Source organism: Suricata suricatta, chromosome 10 (assembly GCF_006229205.1).
Source record: "Suricata suricatta isolate VVHF042 chromosome 10, meerkat_22Aug2017_6uvM2_HiC, whole genome shotgun sequence".
Classification (NCBI taxonomy): Eukaryota; Metazoa; Chordata; class Mammalia; order Carnivora; family Herpestidae; genus Suricata; species Suricata suricatta.
The window spans coordinates 17,311,715-17,336,108 of record NC_043709.1 but is presented as its reverse complement, the minus strand read 5'-3'; the positions used below and the strand labels follow the sequence as shown (position 1 = coordinate 17,336,108).

General features: G+C 42.8%; 1 protein-coding gene across 1 annotated transcript in view; it reads right to left on the bottom strand.

Annotated features, from left to right (window-relative positions):
- NT5DC3 (5'-nucleotidase domain containing 3) overlaps positions 1-24,387 on the bottom strand; it is a gene marked incomplete at its 5' end in the record, with an annotated part of 56,487 nt that extends 32,100 nt beyond the window's left edge. The window contains 2 exons of the mRNA XM_029954082.1: positions 3,494-3,678; positions 24,228-24,387. Of these exons, the coding sequence (XP_029809942.1) occupies positions 3,494-3,678; positions 24,228-24,387 (345 nt within the window). The remainder of the gene's footprint in view (positions 1-3,493; positions 3,679-24,227) is intronic.
- Between the last annotated feature and the right edge of the window lie 7 nt (positions 24,388-24,394).

The window sequence follows — 24,394 nt, the reverse complement described above, 5'->3', positions numbered from 1 at the left end:
TGGGAAACGGAGCCCAGAATTCTTACTACTCTCTGTTCCTTGGTCGGCCCATGAAAGGAAACTACAGACAGAGTCATTGCCCTATATTTTGTCCTACTTTTATGAAAACTTGTTTTTCTTAAAAAAAAAAAATAATTAAGGGACTAGAACTTTTACATTTGCTTTTGGGGAAGATGCTAAATTGTAGACTTACGTTCTGTTACTGTGCATCTCAAAAGCAGATGTCTTTCCATCTCCACAAGTACATTTAGTCTTTGGCAGGAAAAATGGCACCAAATTAAATGCCTCTTGGAAGAATTATTTTGTTTAATCAGAGCAAGAGAAAAATCTGCATAAGCATAATTGACTCTATTAATATGCCTGACATAATTAGTGTTATGACTTATTTCTTTTATCCCAGCTACAAACAGACATAATGGGAATGAAACTTCAGTGATCTTAAATACAGAAGCTTTTGTAATCATGATTGCACCTCTTTCCTCCCCACCTAGTGCATCTCCCTTTTTTCCCAAATTTCATACATTTTTTATCTTCATAAATTTTTTATCATCATGAATATTTTATTTCCATGTGAACGACAGGGTGGAAATGAAACGTGTTATTAATCTCACAAGGAACAACATGTAATAAAGAATATTTATGCCTTGGAAACAGATCTAAGTTCAAATTCCGGTTCCGTCTCCTACTGATCTCGAGGCTTTGAACTATGAACTCATCTCCATTAGCCTCAGTTTCCTCACCTGTAAAACAGAGACAACATCTATTTGCCTGGTTGTCACACATACTAGAAATAACAGTAGTGAGCCACCTGTGTGGCTCAGTCAGTTAAGCATCTGACCTTGATTTCAGCTCAGGTCATAAGTTCAAGCCCCACCCTGGGCTCTGTGCTGACAAGGGGCCTGCTTCGAATTCTCTCTCTCTCTCTCTCTTTCTCCCTCCCTGCCCTTCCCCACTTGTGTGCTCTCTTGAGCTTTCTCTCTCTCTCTCAAAATAAATAAACTTAAAAAAAAATAAAGAACAGTTAGCAATAGATAACATTTATTGAGTGTTTTCTATGGGCCAGGCACTTGATATATATTCACTCATTACAACAATGACATTGTGAGGCGAGTACTGTTACTTTACCCATTTCTGAGACGAAGAAACTGAGGCTCAGAGAAATTAGGTAAGTTTCTCAAGATTACTGAGAAGTGGTGAATGTCAGGATTTGAACCTAAGTCTAGAACGCCATCAGCAATACAACAGCCCTTCAGTTCATCCTCCCCGTGGGGTGGTGGCGAGACGGTGCAGGTTTGCAGACAGGGCAACAAGGACAGGACCCCCTAGTTTATCCTCTGCTTCCATCCTCACTATCAAGGGAAACATCTGTAGGTTAGATGGAAGAAAAGAGTCTCCTGAACAGATGGGCAAATGCAGCTGGATGGCAGGTGGCTCGATGGGTGTCCATGTGGAAAAGTGGCCACAACTAAAGAAAGCTGGCTGTCGCCTTAGTGGCAGAAAGGAGGTTATTTTTGACAAATGCCATTTCTGCATTTTGAATAAGGAGAAAATGACTTGCTTATTAAATCCACTAATAACCAAAAGCTGAGGAGATTAGGAAATATATTGCCTCACATGGTCAGGATCCAAAACGAATGGAAAGTTCAGTAGCATTAATAAAGGTAGGATATCCAGAACCAGGGAGGTGATGATCTCCCTCTATTCCATACTAGTCAGACCCCACCTGCAGTAACATCTTCAGTTCAGGGACTCACATGTGAGGGAGATAAACCAAAGTACACACAAAGAAGGGTAACTCAAGTGATAAAAGACCAGAAAGGAGACCAAATGAGAATCGTTGAAAAAACTAAATGATCAGCCTGGGAAAGAGACATCTTGGACAGCATAATGGCTGGACTAGAACACGTAGCCAATAGATTACATACTAACCTAGTGGATAAATCAGGTATAAAACAGTTCTCCTGATCTAGGTTTCTAGATTTCACACACCTGCCAGTCTGCCCACCCCCAGACCACCTTTGCTGAATAATGCCTTTCACACTCCCCAGAAGTATCACTTGCTTTGTTGTTTTCCCAGTTCTCTCAAGCAGAGAAAGTTGCTCCAACATCCTCTACACATCCTTAGCTCTTTGTTCAGATGCGTGGAGACACCTCCAGCAGGTTGCGTAATTCCTCTGCTCACACGACTGACTCCCCACTACAGTGGGGTCCCTGTGTTCTAATCCTCACTCCCCCTGCTTCTACCGCAGGGCCTGGTGTGGAGGGGTGCTTAGTAAAGGCTGACGGAATGTGTGAAGGAATAACTGACAAGAGATCAATGGTGAAAGCTGTCTGAAGGCAGACTTGTTCGACTCCCAGATCAGAAGTGCCCCCTGCAGTAATGCACTCCGTTCTGAGACAGACCCTTGAGCTACACTTCTCAGGGCATTCTGGGAGTTCTCAAAGAACACTAGGACCAGATGACCTCGGAGGATGCTTCTCATTCAGGCTCCTGAAATAGGCACTCAAACTGGACTACGGAAAAGCATGTCAGGCTCTGTTTCTTTTTGCCTTCCTTACTGTAAGCTCCCAACAACACTACGCACCAGGAGCCATTCAAGTCGGGGGCGCCCGGGTGGCTCGGTTGAGCATCCAGCTCTTGATTTCAGCTCAGGCCATGATCTCAGAGTTCGTGGGACTGAGCCTCCGCGTCAGACTCCGTGCTGGGGAGCCTGCTTGGAATTCATTCTCATTCTCATATTTTCTCTCTCTCTCTCTCAAAAATAAATAAATAAATAAAATAGAGCAACTGAAGTCGTGATGAGGGTAAAACACTGCCTATCGTTTGAAGGATTTCTTCTAACCAGAGCACAGCAGGCTGCCAGCTCATCAGCTCGAGAGAAAGCACGTCACGGCTCGGTGACAAATGAGAGCACGAAGTCTGTAGCCCAATCTCCACTAACGTGTAACCTGAAAGTCTTCCGTTAAAGAGACTAGATCTAGAGATTTTTTTAAAAAAACACAACTATTTTCCGGTACAAAGTTCCAGTGATGCGAGATAAACAAGTTCTGGAGATCTCTTACACAGCACAGCACCTCTAGCAAACACTGTATGACTAAAACATCTGAGAGGGTAGATCTTACATGCACATGCGTGCACAAGTAACAGTAATACTGATGAAGGGGGCAGGAGGAGTCTTTCGGAGGTGACAGATAGTTTATGACCTTGATGGTGAGGATGGCTTCCCAAGTGTACACTTATCCCCAAACTCACCAAGTTATATACATTAGGTATGCACAGCCTTTGTATGTCAATCATACCTCAAAAAAAGTGGTTAAAAAAAAAAAAACAGTCTTCCGATAGAGGCATTTGAAATGGAACAGAATCTACTCATTCATTCAGCAGTTTACGAAGTGATGTCTGTGTGCCAGGCACAGGGCCAGACCCGCTCACAGCTGTTCTTTAATGTCTAAGAGAAGGAGGAGGGAGGCCATAACGTCCCTGTGCTCTTACCCGGTGCTCATTGATGAGAAGATCCCGAGCAGCATTAAATATCAGCGTGTGGAGGTGCTTTGAATAAAACACCAACGTATAATCATAATCAAAGCCGTAGATTTCAATGTCCGACAGGCTCATTTCATTGTTTGAGAAAATAGCATCTGGATTCAACAAGTTGTTCATAATTGAAGGAACCAAGTCTAGAAGTAAAAAAAAAAAAAAAAAACTATATTATACCACGTGATCAGTAAGGGTTAGTAGGATTCCTCAGTGCATCAACCGAAGTGCAAGCATCAGAAGCCAGTCACAAAGGACTGCGAGAATGGGGTCATTCCATTTATCTGAAACGTCTAGAACAGGTAAGTCAAATGGAGAGACTGCTAATGCATGTAGAATCTCCTTTTGGGGTGATGAAAATGTTCTCCAGTTAGTGATGAGTGATGGCCAGATGGCTGTTGTGAATATACTGAAAGCGACCAAATGGGAAACCTTCAAGTGGGTGAATGGTACAGGATGTCAATAATATCTCGGGGCCTGGGTGGCTCAGTCAGTAAGCGTCTGACCCTTGGTTTTGGCTCAGGTCATGATCTCACGGTTTCATGAGTTTGAGCCCTGCCATCAGGCTCTGCACTGACAGAATGGAGCCTTCCTGAGATCCTCTCTCCTTCTCTCTCTTTCTGCCCCTTCTCAACTTGCACTCACTCTGTCTCTCTCAAGATAAATAAACTTTAAATATAGTATCTCAATAAAACTTTGTTTAAAGAGAACCTTTGGGGGTGCCTGGGTGACTCGGTTGAATGTCCAACCCTTGATTTTGGTCAGGTCAAGATCTCATGGTCATGAGATCAAGCCCCGCATTGGGCTCTGCGCTAGCAGCATGGCACCTGCTTGGGATTCTCTCTCTCTCTCTCTCTCTCTCCCTGCCCCACTCTCTACTTGCACACAGGTGAACACTCTCTCAAAAATAAAATATTAATTAAAAAAAGAATCTTTGTTTCAATATCACAAAAAGATTTGTTTGGTTTAAAAAAGAACATACGCTAGGTACAAATCTCAGAAGACGGAGAAACATTTAGATAGTTAAATTTAAATATCACACATCATCTCCTCACCCAGAAAAAAACCATTAACATTTAATGCACTGGCTGCAATATTGTTTCATGGATGTGTTTTATGAAGTTGGCCTCACAGTGTATGTATGATTTCATGTGCTCTCCCCACTGAACATGCTAATGTGACTCTGTTCTCCGATCACCACCAACAGGTTCAAGTGTGAAATAAACCATCATGACAGCATCATCCTTCCGTGTTCTCACCCAAAGTACCACATTATTTTCAAGAAGTTATAAAAGAAGCCTGAAGATACCATCTTTGCATTTTATTTTTACTTTCATGAAACACAGTTAAGAATTCATAATTTTTCATTTTCCACCCAGAATGACAATAAGAATAAAACTACAGAGGGAGGCATCTCCCAATTATTAGAGGGCTCAGAAGATGCGTGGACAGGGAGGAGCCCCCTGATGACAGATGAGCTGATCACAAAGGTGAAATCTCAGACTGTGCGTCTTCAACCACCATATCCTCAAAGAAATCAGGATTAAAGACTGCACAATAGATTTCCCAAGACAAAAAGGAATTGTGAATTCCGTGGCAGGAACCTTTTCATGCAACATTCTGTGACAAGACCCACTCTATTCTCCTAAGAGGATATGTGACTATTCTTTCACCTTTTATGATGTTTGTACACCAAAACAGATCATAATTGGGCAAATGCAGAGAGCAGGAGACTTTTTGGGAGATAGGTACAAATATCCAACACATGCACACAAAACTCAAACTGTCCATGTCTGACTGCTCTTTACATCACTGAGGACGACCCCTCAGCTCCACTGTAGGAGCTAATATTTATTAAGCGCCCACTAGGGGCTCCTGGGTGGCTCAGTCAGTTAAGTGTCTGGCTTTGGCTCAGGTCATGATCTCACAGTTCGTGGGTTCCAGCCCCGCATCAGGCTCTGTGCTGACAGCTCAGAGCCTGGAGCCTGCTTCAGATTCTGTACCTCCCTCTCTCTCTGACCCTCCCCTGCTCACGCTGTCTCTCAAAAATAAATTTAAAAAATTTGTTTTAATTTTATTAAGCACCCACTATATGCTACATGCTATCACAGCATTTAATCCTTACATGCTATCATACCACTTAATCCTTAGAGCAATCTTATGAAACGAATACTGTAGTAACCCAATTTTATATATGAAGACACATGAGCACAGAAATTATGTAGTTTGCTGAAGTACACACAGTGCTCTGAATGGCAGAGCTGAGGTTTGAACTCTTCCCCACGATTATGGGAATCAACAAGCATTTGAAAAGGGTGCACTGTACCCTAAGTAATCCTGCGTCACGTTGGTACTCATCAGAGAGTCAACACTGCTTCCCCCTTCCCTTCTGCTCACTTTTTTGTGGCTAGGAATGGCCCGTGTCACCCACTTTCATTCTGAGGGGCCTCCTGCAATACTCAAAAGGTACTGCTTTCACAGGTGGGTGGCAGCTCCCATGAGGAGACCAGAGTAGCCACTAGGAGGGATTCTGAACATCTGAGAAGGTTCCTTACAGCTTCATGGCTTAGATCCCTTTGAGAATCTAATAGAAGCTACAGAATCTTTCCCCAGAAAAATGCACATACAGATGCTGCAGAAAATCCCAGGGAGGTTCACCCCTGAAGCCTATTCACGGTCACCAGTTAAGCTGTCATGTTACTCTAACTTAAAACTCAGCCTCTATATTCCCACGCAGAATGTCCAACAAAAGCAAACGAATGACTAGATGAATGAATTTATAAACACATGCACATATTTCTCTCCCACTGACCACCTAGGTACGGCTGAGTCTAATGAAAATCCAAATAGCCAAGATGGACCAACGATTCCATTTTATTAGTTTTCTTTTGTCAAAAATCAATGAGACATTTACCTTGGCTTTCTTTTGCAAATTAAGATACACCTGAGGACAGTAAACAAGGCAGGATCATTTTTTTTAAAACGTGAAGGTAGACAGTTCACAGGAACTAGTCCTGGGAAAGGGAGGAGCTAGTAGTTCCAAGCTCTTTGGCACGTACCACCACAGATCTTCCGGCCTTACGTAATCAGTGGGCCACTATGGAAGATCCTATTTTCTGAATATGACCGACTGCACGGCACCATCCATAGCCAAGTAAGTAACGAAGGATCACTTACAGAGTGACTGATGGCTCTACTTTCACAAATGATCTTTCCGGGGGAAGTTCTAACAGCCTGCTTAAATTAGAAGTTCATGTTTACAAAATGTTGGCAACAAAGTCCCTCTCCGTTTCTACAACCTGAGAAGAAAATGTGAAGCCATCAAGGAACCCTGCTGGGATGGAAAACCGCTAGCAGCACACCTCCAAAAGCTGCCAGGAATGTCCCGCTGCCGTGAAAGCCCAAGGTGTATTCATCACATGAACATCATCAGGCAAAAAGCTCAGATGTTTAATTTGTCATTACTCAAAATAAACATGAGGAACATGGGAAGCTTAAAAGGGATTTCAAGGCCCCATAAAACCACTTCAGAAAAGTGCTGAAAACAAACACGAGGAATTACAAGGCAAAAGGAAAGAATGCCAAACACTCACAAAAAGACAAACAATCTATCTAAACTGCAGACTCTGAAGTATAAATGGAAGAAGGGCCCTTGACCTGTGTACTTTCCCAAACCAGAAACAAGACTGGGTATCAGTTTAGAAAGTGAATTCCTTTTGTACCTAATGGATGATGACAGCAAGACTATACAGTTTGTACAAAGAAATGGAGAGACAGCTCTATTACTCTGTCCAAAACTCTGACAACAGCCTGGTCCCAATGCAGACACCTGGGCTAGAACATGGAGGGCAACGGCACCCCCACTGACCTCGCGTGACTGAGAAGGAATTTAGTTACAGCTGTCTACGGTAAGCCAGACTGCTGCTCGCTGCAGCATTACCTAGCCGCGGCTGACTACCATAGCTACTATTCCTCCAGTATGCCGGAAATTTCTTTGGGAAATCAGCCTTCCCCAACTGTATGGCCTGTATGACCTCAGTGAGATTCCATTCTCCCAGGAGGAGAACACATGACCCGGACCTGGCCAAACAGAGAAGCTGAATTCCCTCACCAACACGAATTCATTCGGAGAAGGCTTAGGACCCCCTCTGGTCAAGCATCATCATACTTTCCCTACAGCCAAAGTAAACCAGTAAGTTCCAATCAGGAAAACTTCTGGCTGTATACGGTAATTTCATAGAAGAGGCATTCTTTTCTCCCAAACTTGGATCAAAAAGGATATAAAACTGGAGATGGGTGGGACCATCACAAAGAACCTTTAAAAAGACCAATGGGGGCGAGGGGAACCCTGGGTGGCCCAGTCGGTTAAGCAACCAACTCCTGATCTCAGCTCAGATCTTGATCTCCAGGTCATGAGTTCAAGCCCTGCATCAGTCCCAGAGCTGGGTGTGAAGGCTACTTAAAAAAATAAAAAAATTTTTTAACAAGGCCCGTAGGGAAGAAAACAAGGTGAAGAGACAGAAGCTCCCCAAAGACATACTTGGATCAACTTATGTTTAAAGCTAATTCTATCTCCGAATTTTTCAATTGCACAAGCCCATAAATTTTCTTCTTAAAAAATTAATTTTTTTCACTTACACTAAATCAGTTTGGGTTGGATGTTGTGTTGCCTGCAGCCAAAAAGATCCTAACTAAAAGTTCACTTCAAGCATATTCAGCCACTCAGAATTCTTACTGCCTACAAATTTTAACTTTTTAGCTAGGTATTAAATGCATTCCCCATTTAGACTTTAAAGCATCATTCTAATCTTAAATTCTTCTTCATATGCCCAACTTTCAGCAAGATGGCCAATCTTCCACTACCCTGTTCTCCAGAATATTCCGTAGTTGAGTACCAACTTGAATTAAATTCACCTGGAATATTCTATCTCTGTTTTTCTAACTACATAAACACTGCCTAGCTATATTAAAAAATGTCAGGTAAGATTTTCCTTTATACTGTGCTGCAAAACAAATACCATGTGAATCAAAGAATTAAAGTTTTTAAAAAATATATTTAAAAAGTATGAAAGCTAGATCAATTACTATTTATCTCATCTTTCTAAACATAAAAGCAATAACAATAAATCACAAATGAAAAACATCAACAGATTTACAACCTAAAAATTTTAAACATTTGTGTAACCAAAAATATCAAAAACAATAATTTGAGGGAAAAGGTTCTATTAAACAGAAATTTAAAGGTTAAAGGCAAAAATCTAATATGCTAAAGATTAACAAATCCAGGGGCCCCTGGGTGGCTCAGTCAGTTAACCCTCCAACTCTTGATATCAGCTCAGGCTTGAGTTCAAGCCCGACACTGGGCTCCACATGAAGCCTACTTAAAAAAAAAAAAAATCCAATAAATAAAAAGATAAAGGGGATGCGCCTGATGGCTCAGTCACTTAAGCATCTAACTCTCGATTTCAGCTCAGGTCATGATCTCAGGGTTCCATGGGATGGAGCCCTGCACTGGGCTCCACAATGACAGCACAGAGCCTGCTTGGGATAGTCTCTCTCATTCTCTCTCTCTCGCTCTCTTGCTCGCTCTCTCTTTCTCTGTCAAAATAAATAAACTTAAAAAAAAAGATAAAGGATCAGAGATTTCCTCCATAAGAGAGGAAACTAAATAGCTAAAAAATGTAAATGTTCAACCATTCTAACCATAAACAAAATTAAAACAAGACAGTTGAAACTCTGAAAGATGAATTACAAATGGTTTTACTGTACTTCATTTATTTTGTTTCTTTAAGAAGCATGTGTTGCTTGGCTAAGGAGTAAAAGATGCCATTTTCCTCCCTTCAGATTGCGCCAGTGTTCCTGTTGCTTTTGTTGTTATTTGTATGTGTTCTTTGGAGGGGGAGGGGGTCCATTCTCATTTTGGGGTTTTCTTTTCTTTTTTTAATGTTTGTTTATTTTTGAGAGAGTGAGAACAAGGGAGGAGCAGAGAGAGAAGGAGACACAGAATCTGAAGCAGGCTCTAGACTCTGAGATGTCAGCACAGAGCCCAACATGGGGCTCGAACTCATGAATCGCAAGATCGTGACCTGAGCCGAAGTCTGATGCTCAGCCGACTGAACCACCCAGGACCCCTCTTGGTTTTTTTCAGTGACAGAACAGAATTGGTGCTCTTGCTGAGACTGGGCAGGCTCACTCCTGGCTATTTAGAAGTGAAAGTCAATTCAAACTTTCTAGAAAGCAGGTTGGCAATAAGTACCAGGAGTCTTTCTAAAACATTCATACCCTTGACCTACTAATTCTCCTTCTAGGAATCTGTGTTAAAAAACTGTTCAGATATGTTGATAAAGATTTACATACAAAGATTTTACTATAGTAACATACTAAAGCAAACCCTGGGAGAAAACATGCCCCATTTGGAAGATCAAACACGTTAACGAGAACAGGATCTAAGAGAAAAGCTGAAATGCACTTGAAATCCTTGAAGTTCAATTTTTGGGCAATGCCAAACCACAATCCCAGAGACTTCAAGATGCCATTTTTCTTTAATTAAGTAGGATTTTCGTTTTTGGTGTATGCCCTAGACTTCAAACTGTTCTCTCAGGAAAAAAGAAAAAAGAACATTCAGATCTAAAGTCCCTGAAGAAGAAAAAGAAGTGAAGGGGGAAAAAGTAGAAACCATTTTTTTTCTTAGAGATTACAAACTGCAGAGGGAAAGCCTCCATTTCCCCCACATACAGCACCTCTAAGTTTTCTGAGAATCTTCCCAAGGCTCAGTGGGCCAACAAGGAATCCTCGTGGCTAACAATTATGCGCATTTGCTACTCACCAGGTCCCAGATGAAGGTGCATGGACTTCACTGAATGTCACAATTATCCCTGCTTTACAAAGAAGGGAAATAAAAATGGAACTAAAGTAACAACTCACGGTCATATTTCTTTATAATATACATCTATGCTCCTAAATCAACGAAAGAGCAGATTTCAAATACTTGTTTTTCTCTAAATTGACGAAATCTGTACTACATTTATATTTCATCACATTCATAGATTTAATGAACATTCACAAATACCCAAAATATTTTATTAATTATTACATACTTCTTTAACATGGTTTCAAATTCTCTTGTAAAAAATCAAGGGACGAAAGGGTGACTCAATCAGTAAAGCTCTTTGCTTCGGCTCAGGTCATGTTCTTTTTAAAGTTCATGGGTTCGAGCCCCATGTCAGGCTCGGTGCTGACAGTGCAGGGCCTGCTTGGGATTCTCTCTCTTTCTCTTTCTCTCTCTCTCTCTCTCTCTCTCTCTCCTGCCCCTCCCCCTCATGCTGTCTCTGTCTCTCTCAAAAATAAATAAATAAGCTTAAAAAAAAGTTCACATATTGGGGGCACCTATGTGGCACAGTCAGTTGTGACTCTTGATTTTGGCTCAGCTCATGATCCCAGGGTCAATAGGATCAAGGCCTGTGTGGGGCTCTGAGCTGAGTGCGGAGCCTGCTTGGGATTCATTCCCTCTCATCTCTTCCTCTGCCTCTCTCCTCTGCTCACTCTCTAGATAGATAGATAGATAGATAGATAGATAGATAGATAGATAGATAGATAGATAATGTTTGCATGTTAAAAACAAGATTTCAAAATTTATTTTAAAAGGATACATACAGAGGGGTGCCTGGGTGTCTTAGTCAGTTGAGTGTCAGACTTCAGCTCAGGTCATGATCTCACGGTTGGTGCATTCGAGCCCCATGCTGGGCTCTGTGCTGACAGCCTAGAGCCTGGAGCCTGCTTCAGATTCTGTGTCTCCCCCTCTCTCTCTGCCCCTCCCTGACTCACACTCCATCTCTCAAAATTAAACAAATATTTTAAAAAATTTTTAAGGATACATATAGATTGAAAATATATGAAAAAAGTATAGAGACTTTCCGTGTCTATGTTGAAGCAGTACTTACATGCCCCTCCACCGTCTCTACTGCAAGTGAGCTCAAGGCTCTAGACCCAAATTGTAAAGGTTTTAATGTTTCATCTGCCATTGCCAAGTGAAATGATAAGGAAAAGACAATGACCTTGGATGATTTTCTCTTAGCAAACTTCACCAGTTACAATTTCCTCCTGTCAAGCAAGGCTTGGGCAAAGACAGTCATTTCTACTGACACCTGTCTGAAAAATATTTGTCCTAATGCAACCAATGTGTTAGGGAACAATTTGACCATAAGGCAAATTTCACGTTTATGTTTAGAATGTTATGTTTAATGCCAACAAACGTGATCTGATGTGGTTATGACCACTTTTATCCTTTCTGCTAATAAGCAGTTATGGCATAGGAACTAAGAGCAGAGCAAACAGTGTGACCTGAAATATAGATTATTCAAAGGAGCACTATTAGACCTTAGAGATTCTAATATACCTATTTTTCACCAGAAACTACTTTCTCCAGTATCCCCAGTTTCTCCAATGGCTATTCAACTGTAAATCACTTTTACTTCGACAATAGTCCCATAGATACAGAGATAAAACCAAGTGACCAATGTATCCTTTTCACCATGAAGGTGAACATTATGGGGTTACCTGCCCAGCACACCCTAACCCTTAGATAAGAAATGACCCTTCCGCACCTCCAAACACACGAATTCTGTGTTCTTCTGGGATCCTCCACCAGCCCTCCAGCCATGGTTGGTGGTCCAGGCTGGAGCACCAGAATCACACTGGGTCACACTTCCCGCTCCTGGGGTAGGAACCTGCCTCAAGCCAGGTGAGCCCAGAGTCCTTCCCATATTTCTTTGTCTTTACTTTATAGCTTTATTGAGATACAAATGATGTATAAGAAATTGATGTACAAATGATGTATAAGAAACAACAGTTTGATGAGACATATGTCTATACCTATGAAGCCATCATCCCAACAAAGATAATAGGCATATCTAACATCCCCAAACATTTCCTCTTGCCCTTGAATTCCCCCTTTACCCTTGAGACCATCCCAGGTGACTACTGTTCTATTTTCTTCTTAATGTATTTTTTTTAATGTTTATTTATTTTTGAAAGAGAGACAGAGTACAAGCAGGGGAGAGGCAGAAAGCGAGGGAGACACACAATCCAAAGCAGGCTCCAGGCTCTGAGCTGTCAATGCAGAGCCCACGCAAGGCTTGAACTCACGAACTGTGAGATCATGACCTGGGCAAAGTTGGACGCTTAACCGACTGAGCCACCCAGGCGCCCCATATTTATTTTAATTTTGAGAGAGAGAGAAAAAACACACAGGAAGGGCAGAAGGAGAGAAAAAGAGAGAGAAAAAACCCAAAGCAGGCTCTGCACTGACAGCAGAGAGCCTGATATGGGGTTCAATCTCACGAACTATGAGATCATGACCTGAGCTGAAATCAAGAGGTGAATGATTAACCAACTGAGCCACTGAGGCATCCCTGTTCCATTCTGGATCAGATTTATTTGCATTTTCTAGAGTTTTATATAAAGAAGATCACACAGCATGTAGTATCTTGGGAACTGGTTTTCCCACCTACTTAACCCTCAAGAATTTTTTCAGTAAGCACTTACTGCACGCCTACTATGTGCCAGCCAACGCACAGGGAGCTGCCCAGGGACGCTAAGTGAGTAAGCAAGAAGGCACAAGCTCGGTAGTGAACAGCCTCACAGGCAGGTGGGGAGGCCAAGACCCAGCGCACTGACAATTGACGTGAAGAGGAACTCAGCACAGTTCCCCTCTCAGAAGAGCTGGTAATTCAAGTCATTTGTACTGCATCTTGAAACCTAAAAAGCACTTCTCATTTTTCCATTAGTTTAGATATTTCATCCAGGGAAAAGCAATTCATGCAATTACAACTACTCATCTGAATAATTAATAATGTATATGACATTTGCACCCTTCCTACCAAAAGTTAAAATCACATCTTATTATCTGTAAATAATACCATAATTTTGACTGCTCTATAGAAATCTATCATGCTTCCTAACATTCTAAAAATAAAACCACATGGGACTACATCTGAAATAAAATTACATGTAATAATGGTTTAATGACAACCTAATCTTAAGACATCTAATAAAACACACAGGTAGAGGCTCTGGGCTGGCTCAGTTGGTAGAGCGTGTGACTCTATCTCAGGGTTGTGAGTTTAAGCCACACCCTCAGTATGAAGCCTACTTAAAAAAACAAACAAACAAAAAAACCAGGGGTGCCTAGGTGGCTCAGTTGGTTGAACATCCAGATCTTGATTTTGGTTCAGGTCACAGTCCCAGAGTCATGGGATCGAAACCCGCATCCAGCTCTGCACTGAGCATGGAGCCTGCTTGGGATTCTCCCTCTCTCTCTCTCTCTCTGCCCCTCCCCAACTTGTGTGCACACGCATGCGCGTGCTCACTCTAAAAAAAATACAAAAACAAAACTTAACAGCTCAAAGAAAAGTACATTTGTCTCATGAGGGAAACTTCTTAGAAATAGCCATATCAAAAGATCAAATACTAGGCAAGCTATCAAGAACTTTCTGCTCAAATTTGGAGGAACTAGAAAAGGAATAATTATCAATGCCTTCTATACCATCCACGGGGCACTTCACATTCATTATCTTAATTACAAGTACTCCCTAGGGTAAACACTGATATGCCCAGTTTGCAGATGAGAAAAAGGCTGAGTAAGAAGTCAGGAAGATCCAAGGTCATACACTTAGCAGACAATGAAATGAAGGTTAATTGCCTGGCAGGCTATTTGGCACATAGCAGGTGCTTTGTAAATGTCAGTTCCCATCTCCTTCTCTCATACATTCAACTAGTATTTTTCCTAGATCAGCATAATCCCAGAAGCCACATCCCCTGACCCTTTCATGGGATCTCTGTGGTCAAAATCACTTTTATAATAATGCTTAAATGTGGCAGACAGAATACTGTCAATGAGGACATCCACAACCTAATCCCTAGAATTTGTGGATATGCTACTTTTACATGGCAGACGGGAACTGAGGTTGTAGATTAAATCAGGCTGCTTGTCAGCTGACTTTAAAAGAGAGATTAGGCTAGTTTATCTAGGTGGCCCTAATCACTGGAGATGAGTGTAGAAATGACAGAAGATTCAGTGTCACAGTGATGACATGTGAAAAAAGCTCCACTGACCATTGCTGGCTCTGAAAATGAAAGAAGCCCTAAATAAAAGAATGCAGGAAGCTTCTGGAAACTGGGAAAGGCAAGAAAACATCCTCTAGAGTCTCTAAAAGGAACAGAGAACTGAAAACACCGATTTTTAAAACATACAGAAAGGTAAAAAGATAATACATCCCCACAATCCAGTTTAGGAAATAAACCCCTTAAATCTTCACCTGCATTCTCCTCCCACCAAATAGGTAACCACTACCCCAAAGCTGGTGTTTCTGATTCTCCTCCTTTTAGCACATACATGTGCCAACACCCTGAATTTAGCCTGGTGAGACCCATTTAAGACTTGGGACCTCCAGAACTATAACTTATGTATGTAGTTTTAGGTCATGAAATTTGCAGTAATTTGTCAAAGAAGCAATAAGAATTTAATACAGAGACTGTTTGCCTTTTTCACTCTTACTCTCTCACCAATCCACGGTGGAGTTTTCTAGAAGCTACATGATGTCAGATAGTCAATGCACTGAATGCAGAATCCGATTAGAGACTCCAGCCATTGCCTATTAATCCAGACTCTGCAGAAATGTGTGAGAATGTGAAACTATGACATTCTTCTAAAGTTCTTTTATTTGGGGAAATAGTCATTTTTCATTAAAAAAGTGTGTTACTTATGTTAGCAGGTAACAGATTTGTTGTTATATCAAATGAAGTGATAAATACCTATTTTTTAATCTCTCATTTTTAATTTCTAATACAGCCACTATCAGTATAATCTATATAAACAGAAGAATGTGTGGACCTTCAACAATTTTAAGTGTGTAAGTCCTGTGAGCAGAACATTTGAAAACTGCTTACCCCAGCTACACCTGCCTTACTCACTATGATAGTTAAAGTAAGTCACACGGACGCTGCTCAAAAACACTTGTTAAATGAAATGGACACCCAAACAACATTCTGATTTTGAAAGTAATCATGTTTCTCAAGTAGGTTTTCCTGCTCAAAAGAGAGCAAAAGAAACATTCCAAATGAGCCCAATGTAATCATAAGAGTTACATCTTGGAGAGTTATGACTCTAAATACAAATTAAAACTTTATTCCAGTTTATATATCATTATCTCATAAATTCACTTGATACAAAACGGTTCCCCCAAATCCTAGTAAACTGAGAAAGAGGAGTTTCTCACAGTCAAGGACCAACCCATCGAAGTACAAAAATGTCTTACCGAGCCTGATCAATCAGCTAACCTCTCTTTCTCATTGCACCATCTTGATTAAAACATGCACTATCTAACTTCAAACATAAAAGAAAAAAAGAAAATACCACCTTTTTTCTCCTAAGTACTTGCTAATAATGCATGACAGGCATATAAAGAAGTTCTAGGGGGAACTAGTGATCTTCAATCTGCTAAATGCTTTTTTAACAATTGTAGGGGAAAAGGCGTTTCATTCTCCTTTTTTCCTTCATCTAAAACACAGCTTGTCAATACAGGAAATGACAAAGCCAGGACCTCCTTGACAGGAAACTTCACGCAAATTAACCCAGCCCTGGCCTCTAGGTATCCAAACAGAAGCACCATGCTCCCCGGGGCAGGGCCGGCTGCACCCCTCGCTCTGAACCACTCAGACCACCTGCGGTTTCCAGTCCTCAGTACCAATGGTTCACTTTCAGTGGGGTATCAACCAACCAGACTGAATGCAAAGAGGAGCTTCCAAAGTAATGAAGTCAACGGGAGGGGCCGGGATGATGCATGATCACCATCTTCATATTTAAACAGCTATCATATGGGAGAGGAATTAGAATGACTCTCCGTGACTCAAACCATCCAAAATAAAACTGGCAGCCTTGTGCTCATATGGCAAACTCAAGCAGATGCCAGATGGCCACTAATAAGAGCTATGGAAAAAGGGATTCCTTCTTCCAGCAAAGGAATGGATAGATTCTATGACCTCTAAGGGTCCCTCTGCTCTTCTAACTTAGGAATTTTTTTCCTAAAATTAGAAGAAATTATTGGAAATTATTAAGTGGCATGTTTCTCCCTGAAACCTTTTTGCTACTTTTTCCCATTGCCACAGGATCATCAATATCTTATACCTAAACAAATGAAGACATTTAAAGAATATATCTGATGATTTTTAAGACACACAGAAAGGTAAAAAGATACTACATTCCCACCAGACAGTTTAGGAAGTAAACCCCTTAAATCTTCACCTGCATTCTCCTCCCACCAAAGAGGTAACCACTACCCTGACTTTGGTATTTGTCATTCTCCTGCATTTTTTACTTTTAGCATATGGATATCCCTGTAAGTGATCTGTAATATATTTTATGTGTTTTCAAGCCTTTAATCCATTTTAAGCTTTCAAGCCATCTGGGGGCCCCTGGGTGGCTCAGTTGGTTAAGCATCCAACTTTGGCTTAGGTCATGATCTCATGGTCCATGGGTTCGAGCCCCACATTGGGCTCTGTGCTGAGGGAGCCTACTTCAGATTCTGTCTCCCTCTCTCTGCCCCTCCCCCACTCACACCCTATCTCTCTCAAAAATGAGTGAATGTTAAAAAAAATTTTTTTAATTAGTATACATCTGCAGCTTGTTTGGTTTTTTCATATATATATATATATATATATATATGTATATACACACATACACACACTCAGTATTGTTTTTACAAGAGTCATCCATGTTGGTTTATAGGCACAGGTCTTATTCACGAGACAACATACGTTTTTGGTAAGTATTTTGGGCTGCATCCATGGACCATAGATTCTGCTGCAAATACCCAACTCTGATGTCCTAGCACAAAACAAGTCCCCCCAAAATATGGAAACAATGGGTTTAACTGTGTCCCAATAAAATTTAATATACAAAACTAGCAAGCAAGATGTGGCCCATGAACTATAGTTTGCAACTCTTCCTACAGTAAACATGACTCTCCTTGAGTGTCCCTTCAGTATCTGTCTGAGATGAACATCTACTCAGTTTCTTTGGTTATAGCATTTGCCCCAAATCTCTTTTCTCATTCTGTTCATTCCAACCTTTCTTTGTTGGTGAATCACAACAGGCTCCAGCTAGATTTTGTTTCTTATATCTGATCTGAAAATCTTTTAGTCTGAGTTTACCATGATTACTGATATTTCTGGAATTATTTCCACCACCACATATTACAACATTTCTTGCTTTTTCTGTTTCTTTTACCTCCTCTCTCCTACTCTCTTTCAACTGGTTTCCATATTGTCAATATTTATTTAGAGTTACTCACATGTCTACCAACACCTCTGCTCTCCATCTGGGCCTGAGCTGAAGGTCTGGCCATCCAGGGAGAGTTTACATTTGCTTCTATCAGGAATCCCAGAACGTCATCACCTTGGGACCACTTTTAGTTAACTTCTCAGTTTGATTACCAGACCAGGCAGGCTGACTAAATTCAAACCCAAGCCACGTGAGGACTAGCCTGATTCCAGGGCTACAGGGAGACTTCCACAACATCCCCTCACACAGGAAAAACTGTAGAGCAAGACCAAGAAATCCAAGTTTCCCTGCTGTCTTCCTGCATGGAAGGTAGCTCTTTGTGGGTCCTGAATCTATGAGATTCAGAGCGAGAGAGACAGAGACAGACACAGAGAGACAGAGAAACAGAGAAAGAGGGAGAGAGAGGGAGGGAGGGAGAGTGTGTGTGTGTGTGTGTGTGTGTGTGTGTGTGTGTGTTCCCTCCCAGCACGCACAGCCAATAAAACCCAACAAGTGCTCCCAGGACAGTAATGCCTTCAGGGCTGCGCACCAGCCTTCATTTTTAGGCCCTGCCACACACTTTAATTCTCCAGAGCTCAGCTATACATGCAAAAGAATGGTCTTTATCATTTTTCCAGCATGTAAGTATTCTATACAAAAAGATTTTTAAATTACCCATCTAGTCTACCAGATTGCTGGAAGCCAAAACCCAAAAGAACAACTCTAAAATACAGAAGATTTGTTTGCTTCCATACATCTTCAAGAGCCTAATAAAAGACTGGTTTCTACAGCTAGTAAAAATATAGATTTCTGGGCTCTTGTTCCGTACCTGATGAATCAGAATCTCCCCCTGGTGATTCCGATGCACGGCCCAGTTTGAGAATTACTGAAATCTTTAACACTGTGCTTTCCAAAAACGCTGGCAACAAAATGATCGCTTCATCTCCTTTTATATTGTATCTCCTCTCAAATCCTACCTATGCTGCCCAGGATGCTCCGGTGAGAGAAGGCAATGAATTCTAAACTTCAACCCCCCGTCCTTGCCGGTGGATGCCCCCCGCACCCCCCCCCCCGCCCGGCCACCGCTTCAACAGTGACAGAAAACCTCAGCATTCAAACATAAGTAGAAGTCAGGCCAAAAACAGCATCGTTCCAGTCAGACTCCTGGACCTTACATGCAGATCTTGATCCAGAAAACAGTGACCTGTGGAGTCCTACCTCCATAAGCACCCGCCCATGACAATCATTCATACTCTCTTACAGACTACCTGAGGGTTCAAGAAGCACTGTGTTCTCTGGATGGCGCTGAGATGCTCCAGAAACCTCCTGAAACTACACAAGAAACTGTGTGTGCTTGCACTATGTGTAATTGTGCAAATCTGCCTATTTTTCTAAAGACAGAATACCCAGCTTTCCCAGATCCGCAGGGGGCCCCTGACTCTCTTATTCTATATCCCTGTTACATAGAAAAGGCATCAGGTTGTACAATTAAGCATCTTTGGGTATTATTATTGTACATTCTTGTTAAACATAATGTTTGGACCTCCCAAGTATAGTTTTCAGAGCCTCTATTTTGAGCTATTACCTCAAAAGACGGGTTCCCTAGTCACAATTACTTGGGAAGTGCTACACCGTATCCTTCTTCTTGGAGACGCATGTGTGTTAGACTCTGATAAGCGTACCAGTAGCAAAGCTTTTCTAACATATATTCTCGTCATTTCCTTGACCACATCTCTCAGACGATGGTAGGACACAGTCTGAGAAACACTAGTCCCGTCTTAAAATGACCTCACTGTTCTTAAGGTGTTTCCTCAGCCCACTGCAGTTCCTTGAGGGAAGGGTTCGAATTTTATGTTTATTCTACAGACAGTCCTTACAAAACGCCTAATTTTTGAATGGGAACTAAATGCTCTCCACCGAGAACTGTGAATAAATCCTTCAACACCCTGTAAAAGCCTCTAACACTTCACACTAATGCCCACACTCCGTTCCACAAGCTAATACACTGCGCGGCCCCCGCCGCTCAGCCAAACGTTCTACACAGACGGGCTCGGAGATGATGCCTGAGAGCGGAGGGGATGCGTGGGCACCCGAATGCATGGCTGGGCAGCCCCCGCTCCTCTGGACTAGCCGGGAGCCTGTCTGATGGGCACACACAGCAGGTCGGGGATTACGGCCCACGAAGGTGCACACAGGGGCGGCGTAGCAGGAAATGACAGACCACAACACAAATATATCCATCCCTTTAAATTCTGATCGCACCATGATGTCTTAGAATTCACCATTTTAGGACTACGGCTTCTTAAACCTGGCATTACTGACACCTGGGGCTGGATTATCCCGTGTTGTGAGGACACTGTGCTGTGCATTACAGATTGTCTAGGAGCACCCCTGACTGCCACACACTGGAGGCCAGCAGCACCGCCTTACCCCCAGGGGTGACAAACCAACACGTCTCCTAATGCCCCATCCCTACCCGACTCCAGGTGAGAACCACAGCTCTACAGGAAATTTTTGCTACAGGTTATAGACCAGTATTTCTTTTCCTAAAAATACAAAGAGCCTTTCCTCTGAGCTGAGTTTGACAGGATGCATAAATATTCTACTTCCAAAATCTCAAGTTAAAAAAAAAAAACGACATTCCAAATGAGGGACATTCTACAAAGTACATGACCATTTCCCCTCCAAACTGTCACGGTAACTGAAAACAGAAAAACTCGGAGAAACTGTCACCACCAAGAGGAGCCCAGGGAGACATGAAACTAAATGCCATGGCTGTTCTGAGTGGGATCCTGGGGTAGAAAAGGCCACTGGGTTAAAAACTAGGGAAATCTGTCTGAATTAAACACGCACTTGAGTTAATACTGCTACATCCAGACAATGTATCGATACTGGTTCAGTAACTGGGATGAATGAAGGTGCCACAGTCATGGGAGGTTAACGACAGGGAAACTGGAAGGGCTTATAGAAACCACGTGACTTTTCAGTAAATCCAAAATTGATCTAAAAGCTACAGTTTACTAAAAAAAAAAAAATCTTTTTAAAAACAAAAATGGAGGGGGGGAAAGGGCAGGGAAGAAAGAGTAAAACAAGTAAGGAAAATCAGCTCTTCTCTGGGCAGGCTTTCTTCTGGAAGAGCCTCAAAGGGACTGTACAGATTGGCCAAGAGATCCAATGACCAGAAAGCAACAATCAGAAAGTGAGAAAATAAAATTATTTTGTTCTTATGTAAACTGAAAAAAAATAAAACCACATGTTTTTGTCTGAACAGCCATATTTTGTCTGACCTCTCATTCCTACAAACACAGTTCAAGTGCCAGGCCTAGCAAGTGTTTCTGCAGCCCCCGTGCCCAGTTTATCTGCTCTGCTGTCAGAGCCCCTGGGCTCCCTTGTTTATGTCCCCCAAGCTGACTGTCACTTCTCTGTTTACCAGTCTCCCCATCCTCGTGACGCTGGTCCCACGCTTGGCGTCGGCAGGGACTCGCCCACCCTCTCGGACTGGCCCATCTGTGAATCAGCAGCCGTTGAGCCCACTGCTGGGCAATTACTAAATTCTTGGTGAATGAATCAAGTTGGACATGTAGACTCTTCCAGACCTTGGTTAACGGTGGACAGGGATGGTGCAGACCCAGACAGGGGAAGAAAAGTCCAACAAAAGTCCCTGTGTTCTCAGGGGTGAGACAGGGACCTCCCAGATACGTGCCAGGGGCATGAAGGCGGGATGGGGCACACCAAACACCTGATTTACAGACCTGTAACACTTGAAAAAACTTACACACTGTTTAGTTCAGTAGCCTCATTCTACGGAGAGACACCCACGCTAGAGAGATCAGGCGGCTTGTTCAAGGCCACACGGCTAGTTTGGCACTGCCCTAGGCTGAAGGGTCCCTAGACTCCAGAGCTAATGAACTCAGCTCTACCCCTCTCTAAGTGTGTGTCTAAAACTGAAAGTTATTTAATAACGAATAATACTGGCTACTAACTACTGTACAGCTGCTGGGTGCAAGCCCATGCTAAAACTCCCCGAATTATCCCCAGATGACCAGTGAGGAAGATCAGTGAGGAAAGATAACAAGTAACTTGTACCTCCGATCACAGAGGTAATTAAGTCTCAAAAATCTCCTTTGAGTTGTCATACTCCACAATTTCGCTCTGATTATCACACCCCCAAAACCCAGCCTCTGAGTTTGATCTTTATCACCCCACACTCCGGCTGTCGCACTCAGCAGGCACTGTTCTGAACACCTTCCACAGATGGACGCACTCATTCCTCACCAAACCCTAGGATGAGGTACTGCTGACATCCCCATTCTACAGATGATGAAACTGAAGCTTCATGAAGAATGGCAACAATTCTGCCTGTAGTTTCTTATAAAACTAAACATGCAATTACCATTCAACCAAGCAGTTGCATTTGGACCATGTTCACACAAAAACCCACATAGAAATGTTTACAGCAGATTTTTAATAGTCAAAAACTGGGAGCAACCCAGGTAGCTTTCAGTGAGTGAAGTATAGTTAAATGGCTCACCACAGTTAACAAATGCTTCACTGGGGTTCATCTACTCCATGGAACGGTACTCAGCAGTAAGAAAGAACACACTATGGATACAATACACACAACCACTTCCACGCGTCTCCCACCTCGACACGTGTCCAGGAAGTTGTGCTCAGTTAACAAAGCCAATTCCAGAAGGTCACATAGTTTGATTCCTTCTATATAACATTTTTGAAATGGCAACATTTTTGAAATGGAGAACATATAACGCTCCAGGAATTGGAGAAAGCACTGGAGGGAAGTGGACATGGCTATAAAAACAATGTGAACTATTCGGTATCTTAACAGTACTCGCTGTGGCGCTGGATTCTGGAACCTGCCTATAATAAAACTGTGTAGAACTAAATACACAAACACAAGTAAAGTAAAAGTAGAGGACTCTGATTAAGATCTGTGAAATGTATCAGTATATATCTCAAATATATACTACTTGAAATACTGCACTATTCTTTTGCAAAATGTTACCACTGGGAGAAACTGGGGTAAAGGGTGTGCCAGATCTCCAGCATTAATTTATACAACAGTGCGTAAATATACAATAATTTCAATTTTCAAAAGTCTTGCAAGTCCCATAGCTGAGCTAGATGATCTACATTTCTTTCATCTAAGATCTGCAACGTCCAGGGTCTCCAAAGCCTCACTCTTCTTTCCACCAAACTACACAGCTACTTCAAAATGCAGTGCAAAATTTAACTCTGAGCAAAGGAAAACTAAAAAGCCCTTTTCACAGAACTCTGCTTTGCCAGCCACTTTGAGCTCTCTCAGAAAATTATCCCAGTTGGTGAACATAAGCCCCTGGCTTTCTCTCATGAGACTGACTTCTGGCCACAAGATGGAAAATAGGATCCTGCCAAAAGTTCTCTCCCACCAAAGACTTTCCTTATCCACCCTTCCCTCCCCATCGCACCTGCAACATCAGTACAAACATTTCAATTCCAAATCTTCCCTGAAAGTTGTAGCACCAATGGCTTATCACTGTCCCTTTATGCCAGGTCCCAAATGGCCAGCTGCTACAGGAAAGTAGCACGGCACAGGACATAGGATCAGGGGCTGAGACAGACCCGACCGAGGTCAAGGTCAGGTTCCTGAAACCTGAGTCTGGCTTTTGCCATCTATAGGATAGGGAAGTGGCACCGTCCCTGCCAGGTATGGGAAGGATTCGGGGGGACTATCTACGTGCCTGGCACTAGTATTTCCTCGGGCCTCCGTCCACCTCTGCCCACTTCCCTCACTAACAGAACCAAGCTGATTTTATGTTCACCTGCCAACAAAGGAGTCACTCCCTGGAATCCCCTCCTCACTTAGGTAGGTAGATAACCCTGAACGCTCTCGACTTGGACACAGCAAAACAAGCAAACAAAATGGAAAATCGCCTCTGGCCACCGACAGCAGCCCAGCAGCTCAGCTCCAGAGGCACTAGCCACCTGCCAGACTCCGGCTGTTAGTACTATTACTCTCCGTTATTAACAATACCTAACGGTGCGTGGGGATGACTGTCTCCTAAGCGATGTCCGTGCAGCCCAAACCGCTTCCGATGCAGATTTCTGGCTAAAAATAGCTAGAATTTATAAAACTGTTTTCCCGACAGGAGGAAGGCAAAAGTTGTAAAGTTCCTGGAGATGCATTTTTCCGCGTTTCCCGGAATCCCACTGCAGAGATGTCGCTGCAGTTGGAACTGGGGGAGACTGGGGGTCACGACTGGAGTGCCCTGGAGGTCAGCGGCGGACCCGCGCGGGTGCGAGGGGGCCCGCTCACCCGCAGGCCGCTTGAGAAGGGCCCCCAGGCACGGGAGGTTCTGGGGGAGCCGCCGCACTCACCTTCCGTGCTCCTCTTTGCCTCCCGGTAGCGTTCCCACAGGTAGCCTTTCATGTCCGGGGCCGTCCCAGGTGCTGTGCACAAGGGCCGTGCGGGGCCCGCGCGCGGCCACCCCCGGGCCGCAGTCCCGCAGCCGCTCAGCAGAGCCGCCGCCGCCCTCGCCCCGGCC